This window comes from Schistocerca cancellata, chromosome 2 (assembly GCF_023864275.1).
Source record: "Schistocerca cancellata isolate TAMUIC-IGC-003103 chromosome 2, iqSchCanc2.1, whole genome shotgun sequence".
In the NCBI taxonomy this organism is placed as follows: Eukaryota; Metazoa; Arthropoda; class Insecta; order Orthoptera; family Acrididae; genus Schistocerca; species Schistocerca cancellata.
In genome coordinates, this window is record NC_064627.1 from 617,830,439 (window position 1) to 617,853,928 (window position 23,490).

The 23,490-nt window shown below is 44.4% G+C and overlaps 1 protein-coding gene across 1 annotated transcript in view; it reads left to right on the plus strand.

Moving 5' to 3' along the window:
- Positions 1–23,490, plus strand: part of LOC126157128 (transcription factor hamlet-like) — a 232,187-nt gene that overhangs the window by 15,506 nt on the left and 193,191 nt on the right. The window contains exons 3-5 of the mRNA XM_049916354.1: positions 12,729–12,901; positions 19,723–19,784; positions 19,854–20,003. Coding sequence (XP_049772311.1) covers positions 12,729–12,901; positions 19,723–19,784; positions 19,854–20,003 — 385 coding nt within the window. The remainder of the gene's footprint in view (positions 1–12,728; positions 12,902–19,722; positions 19,785–19,853; positions 20,004–23,490) is intronic.

Genomic DNA, 23,490 nt, shown 5'->3' on the forward strand with positions numbered 1-23,490 from the left:
CCTACAGTAGCTGTTGGGTACTTTCTGACCTCTACTGTCATATCGATAGAATCCTCTCCGTGACTTACTGCCGACGCAGTGACAGATTTTAAGACATGTAACTGACATGCAAGCACTGCCGCTGGGGTGGGAGACCGTGACGTTACCTGCAACAACTCTCCTGTTTCACTTGGCTGGCACATGGTGCAGCACCAATCTTGGCTGTGAACCGACTGCTTACTGTGACTCTGTGTTTCACTGTGTCGGGCATGACCTGTTGATTTTGATGCTACGGGGTGCTGTGCATGTACTTCCTATTAGATGATTTCCTCTACATGCTATTTGTACACGTAAAAAGTTTTTGTTTCTACAGATCCATTACCAAATCACCGAAAGAAACAAGAGTAAACTCTTATGTTTGTGATGTTAATTCTAGAGTTACAGAGACGGAATATCAAGTCTATTGAAAACATTCCGTGTCCTGTTACGTACATAAAGGTCATAGTACATCAAACGTACTCAGTAGTAGTCCTGAAAGCAATTAATATTGTGCATTTCCGAGGAATCTTCTCATGTTCATTCTTCGAAAGAACCATGGCTAACGTAATAGAGGAAATCATATTGAATTTCTTACCTACAGAGAACATTAACGATTAAAAAGTTCTCTGTAGCGTAGGTTCACTTACAACTATTTACAAAAGTAACACAGTTTATCATTACAATATTATTTTCTTCCAATTTGCAAGTAAGTACACCACCATTATTGTGTGAAACGCTCTTTTGTAAATGGTCATTTTTATAACTGTATAAAGAGCAATGGCGTCGAAATACGACAATTAATCCCGTACCCTCCTGTGATATTTCCCTATAGTTCTGCTTGCATGGTACAAAAATGAATGGTAACCCTTCAATACTAGCGCTAGCAGATAGCATATCCTCGTTTTCCCCTATCACGCACGCTGCCTGTGAAGATTAAATAACAAAGAGTCGCTTATTAAGTACTACTCAACGTATGTGTTCTTGTTGAGATGCATTCCTTTGTAGCTGCAGATTTTTCAGCTGTAATAGCTGCATGACAAACGTATGTAGTTGTTTCGTGCGACAGTAATTGCTTCAAGAAGTTTAGACTGTTTTAGATACTTATTGGTTTTATTAATTTTAATTTTCGTCCACCACAAAGTATTTTGCGTGATATAAATAAAATATTTTCAGTAAAATTAAGTATGATTCTAATATTTTTCGCTGTATTTTAACGACGAACTTTGTTTAGGACAATTATGTCGTACTACTCGTCAAACCAGTAGCATCCGACTGGAACGTGTTATACAACATCCCTATGTAATCAACTGCATCTCCCTTCATGAAATTTATGTTTCTGGATGCTTTAATATGAAAATGCTTACAAATCATCTTGGGGAAGTTAAACTACATGTTAGCGTTACCTGCTGTGTAATTACGGTAGCAAAAAGAATGATACGGGATACAAAATGAACATTTGAATGAACACGACTGAGGTGGAAAGAAGTAGGATGTAGGATTCCAGATGCATAAACTGAATTCTGTGTGATCTAGTAATCATCGTAACGGTCATTTTCTTTTCACAAGCAGTACCCATTTTTACGAAAATGTGAAATGGCAAATGTACCTTACGGAAGAAAACAACGGTCATTTGAGGTTCGGTGGATTTATGTCTGTCTTTTGCACCATTTTGAATGTAATTTCTTCTTACCAGTAACAGATGTTCGGTACATGTTACAGAACGGAACATAACACTGCATCATGTTTGTAGCTGTGAATATGCCGTAACTCGTCCCGGAGTATTATACGACTTTACCTTCTTCTTGCTCTTAACATTTTCTTTGCTCTTGCGGCAAAACGCAAATGACTGCTCATTCTGGGAAGTACGTACCTTTTGATAATTATCTAAAATATGACGCGTTAATTTTAAATATGGTCAAGGATGCCGTTCATAAGGCGCCTCAAACAATTTGCCTTGAAACATCTGTCTCACACCGTCTCTGATGAGTTCGTTGTCGACGGGATATTAAACACTAATGTGCTCCTCCTCTTCCTCCATCTGTCTCACAGGTAGCAATCAATTTTGAAACGGGTGTAGTAAAACCGAAAACAAACATTGCTATCGTAATGGACTTTTATTTATATTTAGAATGTAATTTTCTGTACTATTGTAGAATTCAAAATGACTGTTCAAAGATAGGCAAGAGACACTGTTTCCACCTACTGTAGCATCGAACATTAGCTTCAACTTGAGCAGTTGCATTGATACAGAAGGGAACATCTCTTCACTGCTTTCACCCCGATTTTATCACTTTCGCCGTTTCGTATCTCATGATCCGGTCTATAATGTGTCAAATATTTTGATTATTAATTTTCTGAAAATGATACTAACGTCTCTGTCACTAGTAAATACCAAAGCTACGTTGTTCTGTTTCTAAATTTTCTGAGGACTCCGTGGAAGACCTTAGTTGGTAATTATATCGAAAATTTGCCTGACGTGAACACAGCATATTTGGGTAATTAGCGCTGTGCATAGACGACACACTTTGTTGCTGTTGTGTTATGTTTTCCGTTGCGTAACGTTGCATTTATCGGCAGCTTGTGAGAGCGTATTAGCTATGATAGCTATGGTCAAGATATTTAACAGCATATTTGTTCTGTGGAATACGTGCACCAAGGGAAAATAGAGGCTTCTCGGCCTGATGACCCTTGATAAGACGATAGTGAATTTATTAGCCGAAATAAAACTCAGCAGATTCGTTTGGGATATTAGTTACTTCTTTTTCTTTACTATGTACATCGCCGAGAAATGTTTCCAAAGAAACTAAATTTATAATTTCTTTTAGTCTAAATTCTTATTTTTGTAAGAAATGTAGTTGATGTGTTTTTAAAAATGTAATTTAAATTACATTATTCGTGGTTATATGATTCCATTGTGCAAGACCTATATTTATGCTCGGTGTGCGCTGTCGAATTTTGTTAACCTTCCTCAAAGCACACAACGAAACACCATCTTTTTATTGACTGGAACACAGTGAAACTGAAAGTCAAGATATGAGGGCTATTGAGAAACTAATGTCCAATAGATCGCGAAACGGAAGCGACAGTGAAAATCCGATGAAGCTCTGCATACATTTGTGTGGAAGTGTCTTTAGTATGCCCGTCGATCGCGGCACGTCGCTTTTTGCCGTTCTGAGCACACAGTGAGCACGTAGAGAGCCTAGAACAATAATGTCTCCGGCCAAGCATGGGTGCCCGTTGAGATGTTTCACCTGATTTCATGCAACCCCATACGAAGTATACATTTCCTTCTTTATGACAATTTCTCGATCGCACACTGCAGAGATTATGAGGAAGTGTGTGATCACTCACCAGAAAGCCCGGACTTGGTTCCCTCTAAATCGAATGGCTCTAAGCTCTATGGGACTTAACATCTGAGGTCATCAGTCCCCTAGACTTAGAACTACTTAAACCTAACTAACCTAAGGACATCACACACATCCATGTCCGAGGCAGGATTCGAACCTGCGACCGTAGCAGCAGCGCGGTTCCGGACTGAAGCGCCTAGAACTGCTCGGCCACAGCGGCCGACTGGCGCCCTCTGATGTTCATCTCTGCTCATGAACCGCGGCCTATGAAGGCAACATTTTGCACAAACAAAGAACTGCAGACCAGCGTAGAGAAGTGGCGGAAAGCACAGGCGGCTGACCTCTATGACGAGGGTATTGGAAAGATGACGTAACGCTACGAGAAATGTCTAAGTCGGAACGGCGACTCTGCAGAGAAGTATCTGGAAGGTGCAGAAACTGTTGTAAATAAAACATATTAGATATTCGCTGTGGTTTCCATTCGCAAACGGTCGGACCTTATTTTCTGAAAAGCTTCCGTGTGATTCAAATGGCTCTGAGCCCTATGGGACTTAACTTCTGAGGTCATCAGCCCCCTAGAACTTAGAACTACTTAAACCTAACTAACCTAAGGACATCACACACATCCATGCCCGAGGCAGGATTCGAACCTGGGACCGTAGCGGTCGCGCGGTTCCAGACTGTAGCGCCTAGAACCGCTCGGCCTCTCCGGCCCCGTATGGTACTGTGTGAATCGTTGAAGTACGTTAATTCGTACATTTACTCAATTAGTACGTCCGAATTAGTGGACCTGTGCCAAGCGTTACAGTGAAGCTAATTTGGAGCTCAAAGTGTTCAGGCTTCATATCAGCTGCCACGGTATCGCAAGTTTGGAGCGCACTGGAGTGACAGTTGGTTTCAGTTCAGGGAACGTTCCTGTCACGTCGTCTGACATTAAAATAAAGCACTTAATTTCCTCAAATTGCACAAATTTGCTGGAGTTAGGCAAAAATTGGAAATTTGTGATAAGGTCTTATGTGACGAAATTGCTGAGATCATCGGACCCAACGCTTACGCACTACGTAATCTAACTTAAACTAACGTATGCTAAGGACAAGACACATATCCATGCCCGAGGGAGGACTCGAACCTCCGACGGGGGGAGCCGCACGGACCGTAACAGGGCGCCCTAGACCGCACGGCTACCCCGCGCGGCTGACGTTAAGCCGCACGTTGTGTGCCGATACTGTAGTGATGTTAATTTTTAGCCAGGGTTGTATTTATCAATGAAGCTGTGATTTAACGAATTAATTTACAGCGTAGAAGTTAACTGTGGAGTGAAAGCTGTTTCGGAACTGTAGGAAATACATCTCATTGCGAGCGGAGATGGAGCGGTGTGATTTAAGCGCGTGGCTGGGACGACGGGCAGCGGGCGTTAATGTTTATCGGGAGCGTCGATGGGTGGGTCATGCTGGCGGCGGAGGGCGGCGGATCAGCGCGGCCGGCGCACGCCGCTATCTGCCGGACACATCCCCCGGCGGGCGCATAACTCGGGATTACAGGAGCGCCGCCTTCCTAAGCCCTCGGGCAGAGGCAGGCAAAGGGCAGCCGCTGCCGCAGAGAGTCGAGGCTGGCGATGAAAGCTGTCGAATCTCCCTTGCCTTGAGATACCCGCGCTGATGCAAGTGGCCTCTGTCGCAAAAGCTCGAAAATCGACAGGGGCCATTGCTCAGTTTGAAAGGAATTACGTGACCCACGAGAAATAAATCTACTAGTCGGTGTGAACCACGAGTACTCCACACATTCAGTTTTCAAACAGTGTTTCGGATCAAGCGATTTTTTATGGCGTATTACAGAATACTTTTTCTACATGTCGTAGAGCCAAATCCCAGCATATTGAAATAATGGGCCGGCCGGTGTGGTGTGGCCGTGCGGTTAAAGGCGCTTCAGTCTGGAACCGCGTGACCGCTACGGTCGCAGGTTCGAATCCTGCCTCGGGCATGGATGTGTGTGATGTCCTTAAGGTTAGTTAGGTTTAATTAGTTCTAAGTTCTAGGCGACTGATGACCTCAGAAGTTAAGTCGCATAGTGCTCAGAGCCATTTGAACCATTTTTGAAATAATGGACATCAGATAGAGATTTGGAACAGCTGCTGCTAATTAACAACCCACTACGGCACCTCTAAGACCGTGCTCTGTAAACCACCATTAAATGAATCGCAGGAAGTACTTCCTACTGTAGCATTTTCGTCCCATTCCATTCGTGTATCGAGAACGAAAAGCATGTCTGTTAAGATGTTTCTGTGCGCACTGTAATTATTCAGAGTTTCGCGATCGCTACAGGAGGTATACACGGGGAGGGCGGATGGAATAACTTAACTTTTCTAGGCTGTTCTCCCAATACTGGTTCTGAAAGATTATAAACAGACTTCCGAGCGATATTTGACTTCTTTCTTGAGGACAGATCACGTTTTACAGCATTTCCATAACACACTACCGTGGCCGAAACATACAGGCTGCTTATGATTAAACTTTCACTACTTGAGGGGATCAACATCAAAATTGAGTGATCGTAGGGTAGTGAAACTTTGTGGAAACATTTGTAAGGACATGCGGAAGAGAAATAATGAATAAACCATTGAAAGAAACACATATTAATTTCCACATGAGAGGGTAACATTTATTAATTGCGTACCATGTTTACGTTCCAACAATCTGCGTCCACTACAGCCTGGAAACGCACTGGAGATACAATTTCACAATTCTGCATTTTTAGAACGGTGGATCACGAAATGTTCAATTGTCGTGATAGAGCTCGTGCAATGGTTGAAGGTCGCATATTGCGAGCTCGTGCAATGGTTGAAGGTCGCATATTGCATCTATCATTCTCAGCCACGGCAGCAGTAACTTCTTCATTGATTTGTGGACGTCGCATTTTCCCGGGAAAAATTTCGAAATCGCCAGGTAATTCGAACTTCCGGTGCGAAACGACGACCTCTCCGTATTCCTTTAACGCGTCGATAATCGCGAAGAGCGGTAGCGCTGTTGCTGTTGTTTTGATACAACAGCTTTACGAGTAAAGCTCTGCTCAGCTTATGCAACCCATGTTGACTGTGTGCGACTGTAGTGCACACTGGTGATTGTGTTCCACCCCTACGTCGCACTACTAGTGCCGGCACCTAACGGAAATCATTGCGCTAATATTACTAACAACGAAAATCCTGCAGCGAACATTACGAACATCATTCTTCTGAAGTTGCATACCCAAACGGTAAATAGTTTTCCATCATTACTGGCTCAAGTAGCGAACGTTATGTTATTATATAGCTACCCTGTTTATGTAACCATTCATTCTGCCCTTCTTTACGTAGATATGGGTCCAAAAAACTGGAGCAATGTTGTAGGATGGGAGTCACAAGCATTGCGAAGCAATATCCTTTGCTGAGTGAGTGTTTTTTTCCGGTATCCTATCACTGAACCGAAGTGTATCAATTACTGTATCTACGATTACGCTTATGTAATCACTCCATTTCATATCCATAGAAAATTGTTACACCTTGGTTCTCTTTATCCACGATTACGGCCTATGTGATCACTCTATTTCATATCTGTAGAAAATTGTTACAGCTATGTTTTATACGAGATACCTCGGGGCTTATTGTTGTGGTCTTCAGTCCAAAGACTAGTTTGATGCAGCTCTCCGCGTCAGTCTTGCGGGTGCAAACCGATGCATCTCTGCATATCTACTGCGGCCCACATCCACATGAATCTTCTTACTAAAATCAAGCCTTAATCTTCCTCTACAATTCTGCTCCCCCCTCCCCCCCCCCCGCCTCACAAACACTTTCCTCCATTACCACACTTACAATCACTTGATGCTTCAGGGCGTATGCTGCAACCGATTCTTCTTTCAGTCAAATTTTGCCACAAATTTCTTTTTCCCCAGTTCGGTTCAGTATTCGGTTCAGTAACTCGTCATTGTTTATTGGATCTACCCACCTAATTTTCAGCATTCTCTTGTAGCAGCTCATTTCAAAAGTTTCTATTTTCTTCTTCTGTCAACTGTTTATCGTCCACGTTTCACTTCCGTACGTGGCTACACAGCAAATGCAGCGACTGGACAAAAATTTGAAAACACCACGACAAATACATGCTTAAACATAAATACAGTTTCAATCCTAACCGGCAGCTGGCGCTGTTGTCAGTTGTGGTGAGAACAGTGTTCTGTACAGTTGTGAATGCATTACATCAGTAGTAACTGAACTGGAAGGTGGGCAAATTGTTGGTACTCGTATGGTGGGTTCCTCCGTAACCAAGGAAACCAAAGTGTTTGGTGGAGGCAACGAATCCAAGATTTATACGTAAACAGAGAAAACTGGGAAACATCATCTGGTAAGTCACTACGTGAGCGAAAGTGTGTGTTGAGTGATTGTAAAAGACGGACATTGAAGAGGATTGTAACAAAAAATAAGAGGACGGACTGTAACAGTCAGTGCAGAACTGTACCACGCACTTACGAACATGTAAACACCCCATAGATAGGAAGGATTATGTGAGAACTGCACGGTGACCTGGAACTGCAAAACGTTACTCATGCAAAAATCACGTAATAAGAAAATGTGGTGCCGAAGGCATAAATCATGTAATACGGAACAACGAAATAAAGTTATTTGGTGCGATGAGCCTTGTTTCACACTGTTCCCAGTTTCTGGCGTTATTAACGTCTGGCGTTAGCAGTCATAAGCTTACAGTGCAGGTTGCTTGCTGCCAAGAGCCAGAGTTTCCACTGGTTCGGTGATGGTTTGGGCAGGTACACCGTGGTATTCTATGGCACGCGTTAGTACTCAGCAAGGTACTGGCAGTGATTGTGTGAGCATTTTGTCGGATACGGTTCAAATGGTTCAAACGGCTCTAAGCGCTATGGGACTTAACATCTGAGGTCATCAGTCCCCTAACTTAGAACTACTTAAACCTAACTAACCTAAGGACTTCACACACATCCACGCCCGAGGCAGGATTCGAACCCGCGACCGCAGCAGTCGCGTGGTTCCAGACTGAAGCGGCTAGAACCTCTCGACCACCGCGGTCGGCGGTAGATACAGTCCATCCTATTGTACGATATTTATTCCCCGATAATGATGCTGTGTTGCAAGAAGAGAGGACCTCTGGTCACAAAGCTCACATCTGCCAGGATTGTTTTTGTGAGCAGGCAAATTAATTGTTGTCTCTTCCTTGGCCATAATTTATATTTTTGTTCACCCTCTGTACACGCCTTCAAAAAATCTTCCTATATTTGGTGTTAAAAAATTTCTCTCTTTCAGAAACGCTTTTCTTGCTGTTGCCTGTGCGTGTTTCATTCCTTTCTCCTGCTGCCGTTGTCATGTATCTTGCTGTCGAAATAACAAAGCTCTAAAGAATTTAAAAAACTGCGTTATGCAATAACCAGCAGTAACGGTATATTTTATTAGAGACGATTGGTTTCACTCTAGGATCAGACCATCATCGGGTCCAAAACTGTCTCAGCTACTCATTTGCGTTATTGGAATAACAGTTATCAGATGTACATTGTTCCATCATTGATGTTAACTGTAAATACGTAACATTATTTTCATTTAACGTCGTAGACATTTTTTGGACCCAATGATCGTCTGATCCTAGACCGAAGTCGAACGTGTCTAATAAAATATGCCATTACATCTGTGTACTGGATAATGCAGTTCTTAACATATCGACGGCTCACATCTTTCCGTGGTATGTTCATAGATAATAAACAAAACTGTGGGTCGTTAATATCACTAACTAAAACTGTCTCGTTGTGAAACAGCTTGTCATTTCCTCTTCCGAATAACTGCCCGGTGATACGACTTTCTCAGCAAGCCAAAATACACTTCCTAGTCCCCCAGTTATCTCGCTTGACGGAGATAGACGAAAGGACGCGTTACCGGCGCGAAATGTGCGGCCAACACTCGTGTGATTGCGGCGTCGCGGCGGTCGGGCGCGACCGCACGCTTCCGCGGCCAAGTTCTGCACGTGGCCGCCAGAGGCGCTGCTGCCACGCGTTCAGTATACCATTCCGGGAGAGAGATGTAGGAAGCCTTTGGCTTTATATGAGTTACTTCGAGATAAAGCAAATACCTCGTACTTCCACAATAATTTATTTCCATCGTCTATTTCGGAGACAACTAGGTTTTATACTGAACAGGATTAAGCACAACACTTCATTGTTCGAACATCTTCATGTAAAGAAATGCAGACATATATGTGAGTGTTCTTTCGGATATATCCGAAACATCAGACTCCATTTTCATCCTGCCGCGACTATGAATCAAGTCACAAAAGAATCAAAGACATTAGCTGCAGTGGGCACTGATTGTGTCATGATTCATAGTGGCTGCAGGATCAGAATGGTGTCTGTTCTTTAAAAATTTGCGGAAGAACAGACACCATATGTATAATTATGGCCATAACGGCCAATGACCCCTTCAGTGCAGATGCATACCGAGCTTGAACTCTTACGGGAATCGGCGGGATGCCGCGTGTAATAAGGCTAAAGAGCAGGGGCACTACGTCAGTAGCGAGTGATATACATTGAGAATTTGGGCCTGACGGGAGGCGTACTGGGGCAGTCCGTACTGTTGTGGTGACAACCGTGTCTGGATGGCGTAGTTGTCAGCGCGTCTACCTAAGAAGCAGAAGACCCGGGTTCGAATCCCAGATTTTCAACTTGCCCCGTTGATATAAATCAATGCCCACGTGCAGCTAATGTCTTTAGTTCCTTTGTGCCTTAAAATGGAAATAGTTGCCGACGAATACTGTGTCGAAATAGTGTTGTCGCACTCACACCGTTAGGTTTACCGTATTCCAACGATGTGTCGTGTGTGCTACTTGTTTTTCTTTCTCTCAACTTAGACGACAGTTGTGACACTTTTGAAAGGAATTGTTGTAATATTGAGTTTCGGGAGCGATGAGCAGTATTAGCTCCCCTTATTTGTAGCAGAAATTTAATGTTTTAACTGTTCTAATACGACAGATAATCTACACTGAAGATGAGTGTCAAAGTCTTCAAAACGCGTCAAGCACTAAAGTAAGCAGAAAATTAACTGTCGAATTGTGAAATAGCGCGCAACGTCTCTCCCAATTACGACGACACGTGCTTCCTATGGAATATTATGTAACTTGAACTGATCTACTAGTGATGTGAATAATATGAGAAAACCTGACCCTCGTTCGCAGGACTTTGCACGTCACTGAATAAAAATCAGAGACGGCATACTAACGCAAGCATCTAACTCGTTCCTCTTCATCACTTTTTGTCCCTCTGTGGAAAGTTCAGGTCGTGTGTTTCATTTCTGAGAAGGAGATTCGTAACTAGTCCAACAACTGCGTCTAAAACCAATGTACCAGAGATGAGATTGTTCATCGGGCGCACGGATTCGATTCGGGCGCACTCGCCTACTTATTTGGAACTAGAAGGTCGCGCGTTATGCTGTTCAGCAGGTATGGCGTAATTCTTTTAACACCGAGTAAAATTTACGCAAGTATCTTGAACCAGTAAGGCATTCGCGGAAGGAAAATCAAACAGAACGCAAATGAGGTTAGGCTAATTAAAATTCGAATACCAATTCGGGAACGGAATAGTATTGTGGAGACCCCGCGCACCGCAACCGTCAGTAATACTGGGGAAAAGAACATGACGTGTTTGTTAACGGGATAGATCAGCTTTGTTAGGTTCAGTTTCACCATAGGCAAATGGAGAACGTCCATTTGGTAGTAAAAGTGACGATTGTCGTCAAATTCTACAGAGGAGTTGGGTTTGGTGGCTTTAATATAGTTTTCGATTGATGAGAGATTATCGAAGAACAGCTTGGCTGCGCTTGGACACGAGATAAACTGAAAGTAACTGGAGGAAGTACAAGAAACGCCACAGAATGTGGTTTCTGAACCGAAAGTGCAACAGTCACAGGTGTTCCACTTAACCAGGAGAACATTTTCTCAAGTGGTGGTATGTACATCGTCTCTAGATCTTCTTGCTTTTTGTGTCTGTTTCCATTGTCTTTGTTTGTGTGGTAAATACTGTTAATGTATTAAAAATGGCTCTGAGCACTATGGGACTTCACATCTGAGGTCATCAGTCCCCTAGAACTTAGAACTACTTAAACCTAACTAACCTAAGGACATCACACACATCCATGCCCGAGGCAGAATTAGGACCTGCGACCATAGTGGTCGCGCGGTTCTAGACTGAAGCACCTAGAACCGCTCGGCCACACCGGCCGGCAATGTATTAACACTCCAGTATATTCCGTTGTTGTTGTTTTTGTTGCTGCTGCAGTCTTGAGTTCAAAAACTGCCTGGTGCAGGTCTCCACACTAGTCTAGCATGTTCACACCCCTTCATCTTTCTGTGGGTACTACAACTTCATTTGAACCTTCTTACTGCACTCAACCGTTGGTCTCTCCCTAAAATTTTTATCTCCCTCTCTTTCTTTGATTACTACAATGACTGTACCTTGACCCTCAGAAAATGTCCTGTCAACCAATCCCAGTCTGTTAGTCAAACTATCACATTAATATTTTTTCCCAACTCGATTCTGTAGCACAGCAGTCAATACATCATCTTTTGAGAGTTTCTTGACGAGATGGCTGAACAGAGCCCACTTACCGCCGTGGATACAATAAAAACCCAAGTAACGACTTCGAAAGACAATAACAAAGGCCAAAACCTCTCTCTTCTCCAATGTGACCTCGTTCTATAGCGCCTTGAGGCAACAACACAGAACGAGTGAACGATCGGCTCGGCCACAACACCGAACGAAGTGGCGCAGTGGTTAGCGCACTACACTCGCATTCAGGAGGACGACGGTTCAAACCCGCGTCCGGCCATCCTGATTTAGATTTTCCGTGATTTCCCTAAATCGCCTCAGGCAAATGCCGGGATGGTTCATTTGAAAGGGCACGGCCGACTTCTTTACCCATCCTTCCCTATTCCCGATGACCTAGCTGTTTGGTCCCTTTCCCCAGACCAACCAAACAATCAACAATCGGCCACAACCACAAGCAGCCTGGTCCTTGTGAAATGATCAATAGGCGAACTGTCATAAATGGGTCTGAGTGCCTACAGGCCAAACGCCATATTGTAAGGTGTTTAGCCGACCACTCGTTCGATCGTCGTGTAACATGGGCTTTTGTTTCGTGGTGAAGTAGAAGCCCATTAGCGGTCTAATGTCTTTACAAGGCCAAGGCACCACGGAGTTCAGATGTAGTTTTACGGCCGCATTAAAGGAAGCTGTCCGTACCGCGTTTCCTGGTAAACCTCGGCGGAGTGCAGGCGAAGCGGCCCGGTGTGACAACCTGCCGAGCTTCCACGCGGCCGGCCCCTGTTTCAGTTTTGATAAGCGGCGACCGGCGGAACAACACGACACCGGCTTTTATTTCTGCCGTTTGCATGTTTGCCAGCCGTACGTGCGAACAATCAGTGCTAACGAGATAGCGCGGCGGGCGGAGAGGGCCCCGAGCAAACGCGGCCTGACGGATGGAGATTTATGGCGCGGCGGCGCAGGTGAGCGCCCGCCTGAGCGGCTGACGCGCACGTGCGTGTTTGCCGGCGCCCTCGGTCCTCGGCCCTCGCCACCACTATCGCCATCAGGTGCTGCGGAGCTGCCCGATAACCAGGCCGGACCGCTCTCCAGACCAGCTTATCTTAGGGTAGTCTCGGGCCGCTCTAACACAGGGGATGCAAATTCGTTCTGCTACCCGAGACACTTATTCCGATTCGATAGGCGAGAGTAATGCCGGAAAAATAACACGCTGCTCCGTACATAACACACAGTAATTCCACAGTGAATGGTTCTAAGCAATATGGGACTTAACATCTGAGGTCATCAGTCCCCTAGACTTCGAACTACTTAAACCTAACTAACCTAAGGACATCACACACATCCATGCCCTAGGCAGGATTCGAACCTGCGGCCGTAGCAGCAGCGCTGTTCCGCACTGAAGCGCCTAGAACCGCTCGGCTACGGCGGCCGGCTCCACGGTGAAGTTGTAGTCATTCTGTTGAGGGTAATTTTCCGAAGTCCGGTTTCGGAACGACAAGACGGCAGTGGTCGGTAGTGTAGGCTGTAGATCTTGTTTCTTCATATGGTTTTCAGCCTATGGTCTACTGTCGACGCCAGTCCATCCTGTGCAAGTCTCTTTATCTCTGCATAATTACTATAACCTACATCCATCTCAGTTTGATAGCTGCATTCGAGGCTTAGTCTCTTTCCACAACTTTCAGTCTCTGACGATTCCTCGATACATCAGGATATGTCCTATCAACCGATTTCTTCTGTTAGTCAAGTTGTACTATACATTTGCTTTCCTCCCAATTTGATTCAGTGCCTCGTCATTACTTACCCGATCTTCCTAACAAATTTCAAAGTTTCTCTAAAGCGCCACATTTTAAGCGATTGCATTCTGTTCTTGTTGGTTGGTTGGTTGATTTGCGGGTAGGGGACCAAACAGCAAAGTCATCGGTCCCATCGGATTAGGGAAGGATGGGGAAGGAAGTCGGCCGTGGCCTTTCAAAGGAACCATCCCGGCACTTGCCTGAAGCGATTTAGAGAAATTACGGAAAACTTAAATCAAGACGGCCGGACACGGGTTGGAACCGTCGTCGTCTCGAAGCGAATGCATTCTGCTAACCACTACGCCACCTCGCTGGGTTCTGTTCTTGTCTGAAATAATTATCGTCCATGTTTCACTTCTGTGCAAGGCTACACTCCGGATAAATACCTACATAAAATACTTCATAACACTTAAATTTACATTCGACTAGCTTTCTCCCCTGAGATTCGCCTACTTACGCATATTATACCACCTATAAAGTGATTTTGCTATTTCTTTCCTGTGTTTAGTTGGAATACTTCAAAATTATGAAGTGCAATCTGTTTCGTTCTCTCTGGAAGCGCATGGTGTTACAGCAGATAATCAGACGGTCACCTTGGGATTCAGATAAAACAGCAGGGCGCGCGCGCGCGCGCGTGTGTGTGTCGTGAATTTTGCCCTGCTGCTTCGTCTCAATCCTGAGCAAACTATCTGATTCTCTGCTGTAGCACCATGCGTTTGCAAAGATGGCGCTTTATAATTTTGAAGTATTCCAGCTAAACGCAGGAAGGAAATACCAAAAAACCGCCTTCGGCCATTTTTACGTGTCACACCTTTTAATCTTTACCACAGCACCTCGATGTAGTAGTGATATCTTAGTATTTTTGAACAAATAATAATTTATGTGTACACCTCAATATCACCTGATTTAATTCAACTACCTTCCACTGTACTTGTTTGGCTTTTCTTGACGTTCTTCTTATAACCTTTCTCAGTGCATTATCCACGCCGTTAAACTTATCTTCCCAGTCGTAATTCACGATACCAAACGTAAAACAGCTTTCTACGTTTAAAATCAAGTCGCTTTGAAAAATATCCCTGGAAAGAAAGCCTAAAAGAGGTGCAGTACTTAAAATGTTTTTAACTGGTATTCGAATTTTAAGTAGCTTAATCTGATTTATGTTCCGTTTGATTTTTCTACCACGAAGTTATAAATTTTGGTAAGTTTTAAAACAATCACGTCATTCTGCTCAACTGCATAACACGCGACGCAGTAATTCCAAATAAGTAGGTGAACTACACACGAATCGAATCCCAGTGCCCGACAAACGGCCGCCTCTCTGGTACACTGCTGAATTTTAGACGCAAATGTTGAACTAGTTCCGTATCTCCTTCTAAAAAAAAAAAAAAAAACACGCCAGCAGAGAGTTTCACAGAGGGGCAAAAGCGGATGAAAAAGAACAAGTTAGATATCTGTATCAATTCACCGTGTCTGACTTTTATTCAACGACGTGCCAAGTCCGGCGAACGAAGGTCAAGTTTTCTCATATTACACACATCACTAGTAGAACAGTTCAGGTTGCATAATCTCTCACAAAAAACATGTGCCTCCGGTAACTGCGAGAGGCGTTACATGGTATTTCACAACAAACAGTTCGTCAGTTAATTTTCCTATAACTTTAATCCATTACATGTTTTGAAGTTTTGGTACTCATCTTCAGTGGAGATTACGTTTTCTATTAGGCTAGTTAAAACACTATATTTCTGTGTGTGAATATTCCTTCCCGGGAGCTAATAATACTAATCGCACCAGAAACTCAAAATTAGCACTGGTTGTTTCAAAAGTGTCACAATTTTTGTGTAAGTTGAGAAAGAAAGGGGTAGCACACACGATACATCCTTGACATAGTGTAAAAGTGACGCTGTGAAAGCGGACAATACTATTTCGACACCGTATTCGTGGATAACTACTTTTTCTCGAATTAAATCCCCTTAAACTTACGAAAGGGAGAAAAGTTGGTCGTTTATCTCTTTTTCATTGTTAATGTGGCAAAACTGCCGCTCAGCCATGGTATTTTAACCTACTCCGTCTTTAGTACCAACTATACCGACGACACATTACGTAAACCATTGAATGAACTTGCAAAATTATATAAAACTTCCTGGCAGATAAAACTGTGTGCCGGACCGAGACTCGAACTCGGGACCTTTGCCTTTCGCGGGCAAGTGCTCTTTCTTTCAGGAGTGCTAGTTCTGCAAGGTTCGCGGGAGAGCTTCTGTAAAGTTTGGAAGGTAGGAGACGAGGTACTGGCAGAAGTAGAGCTGTGAGGACGGGGCGTGAGTCGTGCTTGGGTAGCTCAGATGGTGGAGCACTTGCCCGTGAGTCTAGGTCTGGCACACAGTTTTAATCTGCCAGGAAGTTTCATCTCAGAGCACACTCCGCTGCAGAGTGAAAATCTCATTCTGGAACATTATATAACCTTGTACGCCACATTGTTTAGGAGCGATGAAGTCGTAGAGCTGAAGCTGTGTGAAAATGAAACTACAGGAGGAAATGCGCTAGAGATACAGGTAAGGTACATGTTACAGATATGTGTGAAATAGCCGGCCGGTGTGGCCGAGCGGTTCTAGGCGCTTCAGTCTGGAACCGCGCGACCGCTACGGTCGCAGGTTCGAATCCTGCCTCGGGCATGGATGTGTGTGATTTCCTTAGGTTAGTTAGGTTTAAGTAGTTCTAAGTTCTATGGGACTGATGACCTCAGATGTTAAGTCCCATAGTGCTCAGAGCCATTTGAACCATATGTGTGAAATATGTTAAATATATGCGAAATATATGTGACATGTACGTACTCTGGCAAAGCCATGGGTAAAGAGCTCCTCCTAAACCCCTGGATCGATTTTAAACAAACGTGTATCTGGAAAGAAATAGTGTGGGATAGGAACCTGCAGCCATCTATTGGGGTGGGAAGTACAGAGCGGCGTCAGTTTATCCAGAACATTCTCGGCTACGATCTACCAGCGTGAAAAATGCGTATAATCAGTTGTGTTCCGCGGATGCTGGCGCCAAGCTTGGAACGCTGTGTCGCAGCACTAGAGCGCGAGAAGCGGCCCGCCGGCGCGCCGCCACCGCCACGTGCTGGCGCGTCGCGTATCGACGTGCCGTTCCCGGGCAGCCGATTCCGCCGCTGTCAGTCCGCCAGAGGCGCAGGTCACCACCTGCCGCCGCTGATGCCTCCCCTGCTTGCTGGGGTGCCTCGCCTTGTCAGCAACTTAGCCGCGTTCGAAAGGGGGCGCACTGTCAGTGAATAGCTGTTTCTTTGGCGCCGTGCCGATAAACCAAGATCTGAAATCGTAAATCTGCATGTCCGTTATTCTTGGAGCAACATTTTCGACCCAACAGACAAGTATTTCGCAATGGTATTACTGTATTCATTCACCTGCAGTGTTAATTCTCGATGAAAATCAGAAGTTTCAAGTATACCCACCTACAACGGACACCGTCAGGAAAGCAACTGACGCTCGAAGAAATAATGGACTTACATAGTTGTAACTGATGTAGTAGTGCACACAGCCGCCGGATAGTCCGCTGCTCGTGGTCGCGCGGTAGCGTTCTCGCTTCCCGCGCCCGGGTTCCCGGGTTCGATTCCCGGCGGGGTCAGGGATTTTCTCTGCCTCGTGATGACTGGGTGTTGTGTGATGTCCTTAGGTTAGTTAGGTTTAAGTAGTTCTAAGTTCTAGGGGACTGATGACCGTAGATGTTAAGTCCCATAGTGCTCAGAGCCATTTGAACCAGCCAGCCGCCGGATATTACTTTGGTGCCAATGCCGAAACGCTACTTGTACCGTCTTGGAGCCCTGCAGGGTGTATAATGCGGGACATACAAATGTGCGGTCCCTCTTTCATTCCCCGCCGGTGTGGCCGAGCGCTTCTACGCGCTACAGTCTGGAACCGCGCGACCGCTGCGTTCCCAGGTCCGAATCCTGCCTCGGGCATGGATGTGTCTTTAGGTTAGTTAGGTTTAAGTAGTTCTAAGTTCTGGGGGACTGATGACCTCAGAAGTTAAGTCCCGTAGTGCTCAGAGCCATTTTAACCATTTGAACCTCTTCCATTGACCCCAATAAGACAAAGGATTCCCGAGAGGTTTCACTTAGTCATGAGACGAATGCTGCAGCTAGGGCTGATTAAATAAGAAGCGATGAGAAAAGCAGAGAGAGTTTACAGCGTAACTGGGGTACTGATTCCGTGTTGGACAGAAGGGAAAGAGCTGGAACATGCCGAGACGAGAGCTACGTGGATGGTAACAGATAAAATTTCAATCTTCTTTTGAACCTAGAATAGTTAGGATAATGAGAGGACATAATTTTGTTTCTGTAAAATGCGTTAGCTAAAAAGCTAGAGGAAGTTTCATTGGTACTCGGACTACAAGATACTTTCAGTACGAAACTACCCTCCATATTCAGTTCGCTCCGGGAAGCGAAAGAGACAACATTGGCGTCCTACGGTGCAGACACTTCCTACTTCGCTAGTGGTCGTGCAATCTTTTGCTTCGCTGCGATCACCATGATGGACGGTGGCGATTCCAGCCTACAGCCTAACAAACTTTGTGAAGCTAGGCGCACGATGTTTCAGTGGACGGTGATGCACTTTATGCACCCATCAGTAAACTTATTCGAGACGCAATAATTGCGTCCTATAACGCAGACTCCACCGGTGGGTATACCTACAGCATTTTCAGATGCATCTGTTCACATAACAAAGTTTTCGAAAATTACATTACAGCGGTGAATATAGAACATAATAGTATCAGTCGTATATTATATGTTACAAATTGTCAGACCTCTTTACAAATGGTTCAAATGGCTCAGAGCACTATGGGACTTAACTTCTGAGGTCATTAGTGCCCTAGAACTTAGAACTACTTAAACCTAATAACCTAAGGACATCACACACATCCATGCCCGAGGCAGGATTCGAAACTGCGACCGTAGGAGTCGCGTGGTTCCGGACTGAAGCACCTAGAACCACTCGGGCACCGCGGCCGGCAGACCTCTTTACATTTCTTGTGCTTAAGTTGGATGTGCATGAAATTACAATTACTCACAGTCATAGATAGAATATTAATAGAATAATATTTCTACCTTAATGTGAGATAAATGTCATCGTGTGATGTTGGCAGTCAACTTTCGTTTCAGTTTAGACTGGAAGTGTGTATATTCACTCTCTACAAACATCAACCACTTTATGACCGTACAAATAAACTTTGATGGTAAAACGAGTGGACCTTAATCTGAAAGGGCACCGACATGTAATAAAATACTGTTCTGTGCTACATGGGCTACGTAGAGGCCAATTTACTTACAACTGCAAATGAGCACACAGCTGTGTGCCCACCATTCACTACAATGGAATGTCAAAATAAATTTCCTTTTTTCCCCTTCCACCTCATCTATTAATCTTATCCGATTACTTTATGCTCTTTCTTTGACCAGTCAAATTCTTGTCCCATTTTGATTCTTTCTGTAGTGCTGCCCCACGTTTCTGTTGGATGTCATTATTCCCATTCGTCACCAACGTGGCACGAAATTCTTTATATTCATTGGTATACACATTGTCATTATTATTATTATTATTATTATTATTATTACGAATGTTGTTACCTATTACACATTACTCCTATACTGTAAAAATTGTGATGTCTACAAATTCCGCCAAAATGACAACACTACTTCCGCAGAAAACAATGTACACCTGGGACGTCAACATTGTCCATGGAATGTTCCCTATCTCGCAGCTGAGACGGAATAGAGCATGCTTGAATTAAAATGACCGTCTAGATCATCTACGTGAATACTGGTGTTTCTTTTTAGTGTACTCCTTACGCTTGCAGGACCAGCTACAGGTTGGTGCCGGAGAGTAGTCGTAACTGTGGAGCACTGTTTTCGCCGTGGAGTGTCAGCTGGCGGCCGCAGTAAGCAGGGAGATGCTGAGCGGTGGTGCGTCGGTGTGTTGCAGGCGCGAGCGAGGACGGCGAGCCGGAGTGCGGGGGCGCCGCGGACAGCGGCGGCAGCGCCAGCGCGGGTGCGCGAGGAGACGCCGGCCAATCGCCGCCGGCCCCGCCGCAGCCGCAGCCGCAGCCGCCCCAGCCGCCGCTGCTGCTGCCGCCCCCGGAGCTGGAGGTGCGCGGCGCGGGGGCGGGCGTCTGGGCGCGCCAGGCGCTGCCGCGCGGAGCGCGCTACGGGCCCTTCCTGGGCAAGTGGCTGCCGCAGCCCGCCGACCACCGCCTCGCCTGGGAGGTAAGTCCTGCCGCTCGTCCTTCCCCGGAGTATTTGAGAACTGCGGCTTTGATGAAGATAAGCTTTCATATTATCACCAGTGTTATATTGACTCAAAGTGAAACAACTACAGTAAGTATTTAAACTGCAAACCACCTCCTCCAAACACTTCTGAGCACGGTGTAATATACCGGGTGATCAAAAAGTCAGTATAAATTTGAAAACTAAAAACACCCCATATTGCTATACGTGTGAAAGATCTCTTGCGCGCGTCGTTTGGTGACGATCGTGTGCTCAATCGCCACTTTCGTCATGCTTGGCCTCCCAAGTCCCCAGACCTCAGTCCGTGCGATTATCGGCTTTGGGGTTACCTGAAGTCGCAAGTGTATCGCGATCTGCCGACATCTCTAGGGATGCTGAAAGGCAACATCCGACGCCAATGCCTCACCGTAACTCCGGACATGCTTTACAGTGCTGTTCACAACATTATTCCTCGACTACAGTTACTGTTGAGGAATGATGGTGGACATATTGAGCATTTCCTGTAAAGAACATCATCTTTGCTTTGTCTTACTTTGTTATGCTAATTACTGCTATTCTGATCAGATGTCGGACATTTTTTGAACGTTTCTATCTTTTTCGTTCTAATAAAACCCCATGTCACTCCAAGCATGTGTGTCAATTTGTACGTCTCTATCTACATTATTCCATGATTTATTTAGTTTTCAAATTTATACTGACTTTTTGATCACCCGGTATCTTCCAGAATAGCTACAGGAATCGCTTGACAAGCCGTTTTAATTTCATGATGCAGCTCTTCTACTGTACGTGTCTCTCTGCTGCACACTACGTCCTTCATGGGGCCCAACAAGTGAAAGTAAAGGGATGTCAAGTTAGGGGAACATGCCGGGTGCTCGATGGAATCCCTTCCTCCTATCCAAAGACCCAGTGCATTGTTACCCATTCGGAGGAGAAAACTGGTGACTGAATTTTCGTGAAAAGATCTCGCTACAATGACAAACGGTTGGTGCTAATGATTGCCAGTCCAACTCGCTTAACATATCCGTGACACTCTTTCCCTATATCACAATGGTACAAAACGAACCGTCCTTCTTTGAAATTTCTAGACATCTTACGTCAATCCTAACTGATAAGGATCCCGTACGGCACAGCAGATTCAAGAAGAGGACAGATAACCATAGTGTAGGCATTCTCTTTAGCAGATCTGATACTGCCTTCCAGGTGTTCTGCCAATAAAACGCTATCTTTCGCTGGCCTTTCCCACAACATTTTCGGTGTTTTTAAGTGTATGTATTTGGGATCAAATGACAGCAACAGTTGCAATTTTATTGGTTTTTTTATTACCTTGATCGTTTTCGGCCATCGAGGCAGTTTTCCAGTGATTATCATGAGTGTACACAGACAGATTGTATTTAATGGAACCAATAATATTTAGTTAATGGAATTCAGCGTATAACTGAATTTTTTTCTACTATTCTTGTGGAGGAACGCATACTTTTTATTGTTTGAGATCAATTGCTACTTTTCGCACCACACAGATATCATATTTAATCACATTGACATTCGTTTTAATCTACTCATGACTTTACTAGACGACAAACGACGGCATCATCTGCGAACAATCCGAGCGGGCTGCTCAGATTGTCTCCTAAATCGTTTATATAGAATAGGAAGAGAAGGTGGCCTATAATACTTCCGTAGGAACCACAGATATCACTTCGGTTTCACTAGATTACTTCGAGTCAGTTACTAAACCTGTCTGACGGGATATCACGAATCCAGTCTAATATGAAGCAAATCTTCGGCTATATGAAAAACTTCGTTTCGGATCATTGTTCACATTCGATGTCAAACAAAGGCAAGTTACTATCTGCCCAGAATAATAACGTTATATTTGGTTATTGGTAGGTATATTTGTGTAGTATTGTGGTATACACTGAAATTCCCTGTCCACCGTACACACACAGCACCGTCGCATGCCACAAGAGGAGCCAAGATAAAATGGCGTTCCATCTCCACTTTGTCAGTTAATTACGTCACTGTATATTTTCGAAGTAGTAGTATACGTATTATGCCTATCTCGCGTATTGCCATGCAGCATCGCACAGAACTCCCAACTTTCCTCCCAGCTTCTATAGAGGTTCCCCAGATACGCCTTCTGTAAGATTTCCAAACAAACTATTTCGGACGCCAGATTAAAGGAATGAAAGTCATAACCAGATTTGGCCCTGCTTCTAACAATGCCACTTCAACATACACTACGGTCCAGTTGAGGCACGAATGAAAACAGAATATGAATCAGTGGGTTGGCTCACGTATGGGACAATGACAAGAAAAATATGTAGAGTGCAGCCGAACTCCACACACAAAATTTCGGAAGTTTTCATCAATTTTTCTGATTATTTCTGTATAAGGGACTCATTGTATCTGGTGTCTCGTTACAAAGTACAAGTATTTGCATTTTGTTTGATTTCTTACCCGCATTCGTATTTGCATCTCTATTGCTCTGAAAATATTTGTACAAGATTGCAAATGTCGGCAGAATGCGCCGTGTACTTTGTTTGTGAACGTACTTGTTCTCTTCAGTTACGACACTTGCTGTTGATAACAATAACACCAACTTTACTCTTCACTTTCAAGCTTGTGTTTAGTATTGCTAGCATCTGTCTCGTCTTTTTTCCGGTAACAGTGACATACAGCAGTGCGAGTAGTCTTACCAACAAAGAAATGGCCGATGTTCACATCGTGTGTGGGTTCAGTGAATGCAGGCTCCACGACGCTACACTCGTCTGTTCACGCAGAGACAGCCAACACGTCACCGTACTTTCGCATCTGTACATGCAACGCGGAAACGAATTCCTCGTGTTTGAATGGAAGATACTGTCTGTTCGAGGTGTGGAAGAGATCGTGTTACCAGTAGTGCTTACGTTGCACGAGCATGCATCACAACTGCGTCAGTACTGTTGTATGGAGCCACCGGAAACTGCATGTGTCTTACATCAAAATACTCAAAAAATATTACTGTATAGTCATCGGAATTATGTCAGCGAATTTCGGGTTCAATGGGTATAGAATCCATTGATGAAATTTTTTTACCACTAGGAACGAATGGTGAAACTGACGACTATCCGATTTTTTGTGTAAGGTTCGGTGCGTGTCACTTTCACGTTTAAAGCGTAGCCGCTCCCAATTGGGTGGAAACGGTCATGAGAATTATTCTTGAAATACACACAGTTATTATTTGAAAACATTAGATAGCGAACATGCCCCTCCTCTGTATCAGAAATCATGCTGCCGTCCTGTTCGTTGTGTTGTACAACCACAAAATTTGTACGTAATGAATAATACTGTACCAAAGATGCAGCGATGCGCAAAAACCAATAGAAAACTTGCCAAATGCTTGCAAATATGCGCAATTCCCTTTGTCGGCTTACTGATTAATTTAGTAATTCCAGTTATTATTATGACTGTACGTAAGAAGTGCGAG